Source organism: Pogonomyrmex barbatus, unplaced genomic scaffold, assembly GCF_055798465.1.
Source record: "Pogonomyrmex barbatus isolate J1 unplaced genomic scaffold, ASM5579846v1 scaffold2, whole genome shotgun sequence".
NCBI lineage: Eukaryota > Metazoa > Arthropoda > Insecta > Hymenoptera > Formicidae > Pogonomyrmex > Pogonomyrmex barbatus.
In genome coordinates, this window is record NW_028297116.1 from 26015127 (window position 1) to 26024337 (window position 9211).

The 9211-nt window shown below is 32.5% G+C and overlaps 3 protein-coding genes across 5 annotated transcripts; 2 read left to right on the top strand and 1 right to left on the bottom strand.

Moving 5' to 3' along the window:
• The first annotated feature begins 11 nt into the window (after positions 1–11).
• Positions 12–2971, top strand: Amt (Ammonium transporter). The gene is made up of 11 exons (XM_011642773.2): positions 12–270; positions 407–692; positions 757–914; positions 999–1110; positions 1205–1410; positions 1496–1627; positions 1705–1800; positions 1896–1984; positions 2049–2138; positions 2224–2311; positions 2376–2971. Exons 1-11 carry the CDS (start codon positions 135–137, stop codon positions 2543–2545), a joined length of 1563 nt encoding a protein of 520 aa, XP_011641075.2. The 5' UTR covers positions 12–134; the 3' UTR covers positions 2546–2971.
• Positions 2569–6459, bottom strand: Orc4 (origin recognition complex subunit 4). 2 transcript variants are annotated; one of them, XM_011642772.3, is made up of 6 exons: positions 6319–6459; positions 5225–5481; positions 4831–5157; positions 4157–4654; positions 3867–4019; positions 2569–3785 (listed from the first exon to the last, which is right to left on the bottom strand). In XM_011642772.3, the coding sequence occupies exons 2-6, from the start codon at positions 5438–5440 to the stop codon at positions 3624–3626; spliced, it is 1356 nt and encodes a 451-aa protein (XP_011641074.2). In that variant the 5' UTR covers positions 5441–5481; positions 6319–6459; the 3' UTR covers positions 2569–3623. The 2 variants fall into 2 exon arrangements, with proteins under 2 accessions (XP_011641074.2, XP_088933766.1); XM_089077640.1 differs by lacking the exon at positions 6319–6459 and adding an exon at positions 6127–6267.
• mdlc (RING finger protein mdlc) lies at positions 6439–9078 on the top strand. 2 transcript variants are annotated; one of them, XM_089077641.1, is made up of 6 exons: positions 6439–6607; positions 6734–6807; positions 7797–8003; positions 8093–8313; positions 8402–8590; positions 8679–9078. In XM_089077641.1, the coding sequence occupies exons 1-6, from the start codon at positions 6439–6441 to the stop codon at positions 8857–8859; spliced, it is 1041 nt and encodes a 346-aa protein (XP_088933767.1). In that variant the 3' UTR covers positions 8860–9078. The 2 variants fall into 2 exon arrangements, with proteins under 2 accessions (XP_088933767.1, XP_088933768.1); XM_089077642.1 differs by having other exon boundaries at positions 6484–6607; positions 6700–6807.
• The last annotated feature ends 133 nt before the right edge of the window (positions 9079–9211 follow it).

Consider the following 9211-nt stretch of genomic DNA (forward strand, 5'->3'; position numbering starts at 1 on the left):
ATCAGACTTGTTTTGCCCGTACAGCTTCAATTTTTAATTTGTTTGTCCCGTCTTCTTCCGTCTATTTCCATATATGCGAATGAAAACATCAGTAGCCAGTCTTCTTCCAGCAATGAAGTAACGATTTGAACATCATGGAACTATCGAGTGATGAAAGAAACAATACAAACGTTACTGTTGACAGATATGTTAGTGCATTGTATAATCTTACGCAAGAAGATAGTAACTGGATTGTCACAAGTTCCTTTATGATTTTTACAATGCAAACCGGTAATACGAAGAAACACTTTTCCAAAAATTTAAATTGCCCTCTCTTACACCGATCAAGATATAAAATTATTTATTTATCACTAGCACTATTTTCGTTGTACTAACTTCTATATTAACTTTTCGTACTTTGCAATAGGCTTCGGAATGTTAGAATCCGGTTGTGTATCCGTGAAAAATGAAGTCAACATTATGATGAAAAATGTAGTTGATATAGTTCTCGGTGGTCTAACTTATTGGATGTTTGGATTCGGATTTAGCTTTGGCTTAAACAAGCCCAACAATCCTTTCATCGGCATAGGAGGTATATTCGTAGATCCCCCTGTCGATGACGAATATATGGGTTCGATCTGCGCTGCATTTTTATTTCAATTGAGCTTCGCCACTACCTCTACGACTATTGTTAGCGGTGCTATGGCGGAACGGTATTTATCTCTGTAAATGCGATACTGTAACGAGCGTAGTCGATTGCACATTTTCCATTTCTAGATGTAACTTTAAGGCGTACTGCCTCTTCTCGTTTTTGAACACTATTGTATATTGCCTACCGGCCGGCTGGGTATGGGGCGATCATGGTTTTCTGAATCGCATGGGAGTCGTTGATATCGCTGGCTCGGGCCCGGTGCATCTTGTCGGCGGTATTTCGGGTAATCAAAGACATGCAAGTGTGTACTCTCGATCGAGTGATAGACGATAAAATTCATACGTTAATTTGCCTGTTCGCTATATAGCGCTCGCTTGCGCTATCATGCTCGGCCCCAGGATAGGTAGATACGACAATGGCATCGATCCTTTACCACTCGGATGCCCAGTGAATGCAATTATGGGACTGTTCGTGCTATGGTAAGACAGTCGTAGATTACTACGACGAATAAATAACGTAACGAATAGTAAATCGAATATAAAAAGTGAACCATATATACCGTGAACCATGTAGGTGGGGCTGGTTAGCGTTCAACAGCGGTAGTACTTACGGGGTAACCGGTGATCGGTGGCAGTTCGCCGCTCGAGCGGCCGTCTCCACGATGATAGCCAGTATGGGAGGTGGTCTGGTCGGTTTGAGCTTCAGCTTGACTAATCCAAATGGAATTGATATCCTTAGCCAGATAAATGGTGTTCTTGGTGCATTAGTAGCAGTTACCGGTATATGCTTGATTAATATAGAAATCGTCGGGAGGACTGAAGCAGATTTTTTTCAAATGTTTTTTTATATTGAATCTTGCGTTAGGTGGGTGTTTTCTTTACAAAGGCTGGGAAGCGATGATAGTCGGGATGATAGGTGGTTTTATCACGTGTGTCGCAATGCCAGCGTTGGATAAAATTCACATAGATGATCCCGTTGGAGCTGTCGCCACTCACGGTGCGTCTAATGTAATTCCATTAACAAACTTATTTAAATTTTTTTTCAACAAATATTTGCATTCGTTTCAAGTACAGGCGCAAGCGGTATCTGGGGAGTTGTCGCCATCGGCTTATTTGCCGATGATCCATATCCTCTTGATACTACAAATGGAAGGAAAGGCTTATTTAAAGGTACGTATTTTATGACCATTTCGCGCATATCTTCTCGCATATATCTTTTTTGTTTTAAATCATACAGTCTGTGCAGTCTGCATGAATTTTTATAGGAGGTGGCTGGTACCTGTTGGGAGTACAAAGTTTATCTGCGCTTTGTTTAAGTGTTTGGAGTTTTAGCATCTCAATCGTATTGCTCTGGGTATTGTCTGACTATATTTCTTCAAAGAAATACAAGATATAAGTAACAACTATCCCTTTTGTAGATCATAAATAAAATAATACCGATTAGAATGTCAGTTTATGAAGAAGTACTCGGAGCAGATCTTGTAGAGCACAGAATACGTCATTCAAAGGTGCGAATTTCTTTAATAACTTAATTTCTCGAGCAATTTGGATTTTTCGTGGCCTGTTCGCGTTTGACTTGCGTTTTATTTGTAGATAGGGGTGAGTCGTGCCATGTCAGCGCTTCGGCCATTTAGTATGGAAAAAGAATTGAGAAACGTACCTCCTGTAGGCATGAATCCTGGTAAGACAAAATAATGTAAAACTTGTGTTGAAATACGTAATAAACATGCATTTTTTGTACATAGGTCACGATTTATATATCGCGCAACATAAAAAGAAGAAATTGGAAAAGTTGGCGAAATTTGAGAAACGTCAATTGTCAAAAAAGTTAGTGATGAGAAATTCCCAGATCAGAACAATCGCAGACGTTGCGATGACCGCAGAAGCAAAACCGCAATTTGCTTGGGTGGATTAAATTAAAAAACATCCACAATGAAATATCGATACTTCGTCAGAGACGTAAATTTATTACAAATGTATAAACGTAGACATGTGCACATTCTAATTTTGTCGCATTTCAATGCGTTCGCGCAATATGTGTCTGAATGTGCAAAAGAGAAAGATAGTTTCTTAATAAATACTTAAATTTTTACACATTCACGCATATAAATATTGATCGCGGGCATGTATGCGCGCACACACACGATATAAAGATAAATATGGACATGATCATGGAGGGATCACAGAAAAACTGAATTTTAAACACGATGCTTAGATAATGGCACAAATATGATTTCAGTCAAATTTAATTAACTGTATTTAATTAACTGTCCACGACACTCGATATATATAATGATATCTACATTAATGCTTACTGTAGAAAATAAAATATTTCGATAAATATTTATGTATCTTCCTTATTAATTTCATATGAAAATGAACATATCAATTCTCTGTTTATATATTGGCAGGAATTATTTCTGAAATCCATATTTAATATATATTCACAAAATATTATTCTCCGACCTGTTTCATATTTATATTAATACTGAGGATATATATTATATATTCACAATTTCGTTGCGTTTTCCTGATATTTTTTTCGATTTTTTATTCTAAGTGATTGAAAAACATTTGAAAAAAATTTCTTAAAAAATTTAATGATGTGTGTGTGTGTGTGTGTGGTACACACACACACACACACACACACACAAGACTAGACTATCACATTTTTTGGAGGGCATAATATGTAGATGACATTCGTATATCTTTATAGTTTTTTTTCTCGTGTAGTATTTTGTTTTTTGTGATAATCATTAATTAAGGATATGGAGATGATTATGTTCAACATATAAAAATGTATCTAAAAGATTAACACATTATTAATTTCTATGCTACTTCACAAGTGTATTCCTTCTACTAATACGATGTAAAGTCTTGCAATGCCTAAATTTAATCTACAAGCACATCGCTTGTGAACAGAAACTTATTAATTACGCGTAATGTGTAATTTTTTTAGAACATAATAGATTGAGCATAAAACTGTATCATCATTATATACTGCTCAATGCCCACTGGGAAACTTCTGTAGGAAGACTTGGATAATTTTTTACAGCTTCAATAACTTGCTGCGATGTTAGTGTGAATTTGTAATATTGATGTTCCTTTTCAAACTTCGTGTTTGTATTTCCAACCGGTAGCAAGATCTCCAAATTCTACAGAACATATATGTGTTTATCCATCTCTCCTTTTCAAGAGTTTAAGAAAAATAATTTCAATAATGAAACATCTCTTACCTTAATATGTTCAAAAGCTTTCATGATGACTGGTTTCTGCACAGATTGTATAGAGGAATTCTGATTCGTAAACTTGATATAACGATTGTATACTGCCTCGAAATTCAATGGTTCGCCGTCATAAATCTCCGTCTCATGTTTCATTGCTATTATCTGCGACAATTATTTTATATATATTTATATATATATATATTTTATATATATATATATTTTATATATATAAATGAAATTTAAGTATTTCTTTTTTATTACTAAAGATAATTTCAGGAGATAATTGTAAAAAAACATACCAAACACATTTCTAAAACGGATAGTCCTTCGAGTATCAATAATTTATCATCCTCCGAAAAGATTTTACTCGCTTCCACAAAATCGTTTACTTCCAATTTTTGATGCTTTTCTGATAATGTCGAGACGGCTACCGCGAGAAAATTTCTAAAGCTCCTCTCACTCACGTCGATGTGATACATTCTCTTAAGTAAGTTCACAAGTGTAACGTTAGTAGTTAAACTCTTAATATAATTATTCCATATAGAGCCAAATTGCGGATCTATCATACAGTCATCATACTGTTGTTCTATTTTATTTACATTCTCGTCATCAGGTAAACTAAGAAGATCCCGAAAAAGTTCCAAGCGATCATCAAACGCAGATATAGGCTGTTCCGAAGATGATGTATCGCCAGGAAATAGAAATATTTGTCTATGCGAAAATCTCGACTTAACCCTCTTCTCTAATAATTCCACAACATCTAATCTACAACTTATACCTAATACGCATATCGGCACCTAAAAATACCCATTAGCATTAAAATTTATGTAATCTTCCATAATATTTTTCTTTTTCTTCTTCTTCTACTTTCGTAGATTTTTAGGGCCTATTCTACCTCATTCTCATATGTCTGTGGTGTACATATGAGAGTAATGCACAGGCATATTTTTCATTTTAATACAAAAATATTTACCTGTGCAGATTGAGCAACATCGAATAAATTATACAGTAACGTCTGATTGTGATGTTCACAGAACAGATCAAATTCATCAAGTACAAAGATGACTGGTTTGGAACGTTTTTTATCACCAGATTTCAGACAATCTAAAAGAAAACTTAGATTTTCCGCAAATGTCCCGAAAACCTTATCACCAACTGCATTTTCTAATTGCATTTGACGAGTCAGATCTTTTAACGCTAAACGATCGTCAGTGTGTACTAATCCATGAAGATTCACTATTAATACATTATCCTTAAAACTTTTTAAAGCTGATAATTCTTTCAAGACGCTGTTAATAAGCTGAAATTGTACAAGGAAGTTATCATCAATTTCAATAAGTATATTAATATTTTCAAAGATTATATACCGTCGTTTTTCCGCTGCTTCTAGGTCCAACTAATAAAGCAGAATTGCTTTCACCTATTTCAACAGTACGTTTTACTAAATCCAAAATATGTGATCGTTCATTAACATGATGTCTAAATTTAGTTTCAGGACACATTATTTTACGCTTCAAATACTTTCGGGTGAGCAATATCATATTGTCTTGGAAATCAATTGCCATATTTTTCTTCTTACTCATTGTTCCTCTTAACTTTGAACAACTTGAGGAAATTGGAAGACCTGTAAATAATCAAATGATTATCCAAAAAAATGTTTAATAATAATACAGCATTCAATAATAATATAGCAGTTAATAATGTACAACATTCTTATAACATTTTTGAATGTAGTTGAAGATATATGTCATGAACTCAAGTTTGATTAAAATATATAATTTATATAATTATTTTTGAAGTTATATACTTTTGAAGTTAAATATCTAATCATTTAAATATGATTATAATTAGTTTGATAATAATTTTAGTAATCCAAAACAGATCATGACATCATTATTTATTCCTGTAGTGATCAAAACTCCTGTAGTGATCAAAACTCAATAAAAGTTGATAAACAAATATATTGTAATTACTGAGATCTTTGATAATAACCGATTAACTCGATGAAATGCATACTCCCTGCTTTTTGCCAACCTTCGGTTGGCAGTCGGGAGTAAAAACACTGTTACAATGCTTTGCGATGTAATATCATAGATAAAATGGTAAGTAAAATATATATGAAAATATATAATATATATATGAAAATATATTAATATTTAATTATTAACTTATCACATATGTGTATCTATATGTGTATATACAAAGACTAATATATAATCTACTATAATAAATTTCCCACAATTTTTCACAATAATTAAACATCACACACTTTATCATAATCACTTTACACATCGTAAACCTAATAATTAAAAACCTTTATTTTTATTTTATTTGAATTTAAGGCGCAAACATTTATAAATATAGCGTAATCGGTGCGTCCAGAGTCCGGAGAACATAACCATCTGTTTCGTTACGAGCGGAGACGAGACAACAAGATGCATTTTTTTTTGTATGAACTTACGCGAATTGTTAAGTCGAAAAATTTCGATCACTTATTTTGACGCAAGAAGTAACACTGAGAGAACAATGGAAAGAAAACAATCCGGCTACGGTGAATGTTACAGAGGGACGGTGTTTATGTATGTATGTACATACGTTTACCACTGCTGGTAAATTGTCCAGTGTTTACGAAACAAACATGGATGACGCAGTACAGGGGACAGAGAAGAAAAACTGCACCTTTTTATTTAAGAAACGCAAGATTCGTAATAATGCTACGAGAAAACGGAAAGAAGCAGACGGTAGCGATAGTAAGTCCTCGATAATAAAAAAGTTGATTTAAATTCTATCCTATCTGTCAGATGAATCTAGCCGAATCAAAAATTTTAGGTTATGTCTAAAGAGATGTGTGGATAAACATTTGTATTATCATGTAGATAGCAGCGAGGATGAGACCACGATAGTCAAGAAGGAAAAAAAGCAGAATGAACACAATCCTATGATACAAAGTGTGAGTATTCCACATCGCGAATGGAAATACGTGATCTCATTAATATGAGCCAATATTCTGTATTCTGTAATTCTTATATCAATTTCTATTAAAAGACCTATTCTTTTTAGCTGAACTTCCACAATTCATATTTTTTTTCTTTAACTTTCCATGTTGGAGAAAAAAAAGATGAATGATAGAAAAAATTCAGTTAAAAAAATAAGCCTCTTGTATTGACTGATTGATATTTTCCACAATAAGAATTTTTTCCAACAGGAAGAGAAATAATTACTATCATATTTGATTGCTGATTTATTAAAGAATAAAATTTAGCTCTTTGAATTATATTGCTAGCTATATTGCAAGTATATTAAAAATAATCACATGATTAGCGACATAATCATCTCTTGAATTTATTTATATACACGCACCTATATATATATATATATATATATATATATATATATATTCAAAAAATAAGAAACTTTTAGGTATCTGTTGAAATTGCCCATCATTACTATTCATTTAAACATATTTTCAGCCTATTGTAATATAATAATATATATAATATATTATCTTTGATATATTTTTCTATTTTCCTTTTATTGCTAAGAATTAAAGAAAAAGATAAAGGATAAATCGAAATCAAAATTAATAGATATTTGTAAAAATGAATATTAATAACAATGATTATGTTCAAAAATTCAGTCATCAAAGATATATAATTTATATATAATATATATTATTATACATATTATATTTTAATACTGACAATAACTGGAACAATCAGTGTCGTTATTGTGCAACTTTTCTACAATATATTATTTATTCAAGATTTTTTGCTTTTCTGTATCTTTTTCTGAACTTTCTTCATGTTATATTCTTTTTAATTAAAAGTTTCAGAAAATTGGCACCGAAGCATTTAAATTTATGATTGCACTTCATTGCTGAAATTAACTTCCAAATAAATTGTTAAGTTATAAAATGCAGCTTGAACTTCATTTCTATAGACAAATGTGAAAAGGCATCAGGAAAAGACCAGTTATAATGTCGACGACAGTAGTGAGGATGACAGTGTGACTGTATCATATAAAAGTAGCAGAACGGCTTTACCAGCTGGCCCAAGTGATCAAGGAGCAACAGCTATTCTTCAAACAGAAACAGAAAAAGATAGAGATGCCCAAGCACTATTTGAAAGGGCTCAAAAAATAAACGAGGTATAGTTTGGTTTATCATATTGAAGTTTACAATTAACTTATCTGGAAAGAAAAAAATTAATTATATATGTGTCTATGTCGACTCTCAGTCGTTAGAAGGAAAAGAGGATGATAAGATTTATAGGGGATTAAATAATTATGCGCAATATTATAAGAAGAAGGATACTGCTGCTGGAAATGCATCTAGCGGAATGGTACGGAAAGGACCAATTCGAGCACCATCCAATCTTAGAGCGACAGTGAGATGGGATTATCAACCCGATATATGCAAGGATTACAAGGAAACCGGTTTTTGTGGTTTTGGAGGCATGTGACATTTTTATATAATTAGTTTCTCCGAATAATCGTATAATTTTGAATTGATATTAATATAAATTGTTTATTTTCTGTATAGACAGCTGTAAATTCCTGCACGACAGGTCGGATTATAAATTGGGATGGCAATTGGAAAGAGAAGCTGCCACAGGCGAATATAACAATAGCGGAGATGAAGACGATAAGAAATATGAGATTGACAGTGATGAGGAAAATCTACCGTTTAAATGTTTCATTTGTAGAAACAGTTTCACAGATCCAGTCGTTACTAAGTACGAGACTAAATTATATCCTTACTAATTTGTTCAATGCTTTTAAAATGTTCTTGATGATTGAGCCATTATTTTCTTTGTTTTTTAGATGCAAGCATTATTTTTGTGAAAAATGTGCTTTGGAACAGTATAGGAAAAGTACTCGATGTTATATCTGCAATGCCCAGACCAACGGTACTTTTAATCCTGCAAAAGAACTTATTGCACGAACTAAATTGGAAGATAAGGAGAAGACAACCGTGGCAAGTGAGGACTCCGATGAAGATTAATACAAATTTTTTTGTAATCTCAAAATTTTGTAACAAATAATACTCTAAGTGAGTGATTTTAATCTGTAAATGTTGAGCACTTGAAACAATTGGTAAATAATCGATCTGTAATATCCCAAATTGTTCTTTTTCCGGGCATTTATTGAATAGCAAAAGATATCTACTAAAATGCAGATTTGTATGAATCTACAAGTCAATAAAGATATGTGTATAAACACATATACGTGTACATATGTATATTTTTATAATAGCACATACTTCTCTCCCCCCTCTTCCTCCATGATAATTCTACCTATTTGTATGAAATAAGCAAAGCTTGATACAAGTATATATGATTCAAATAACCATTTTT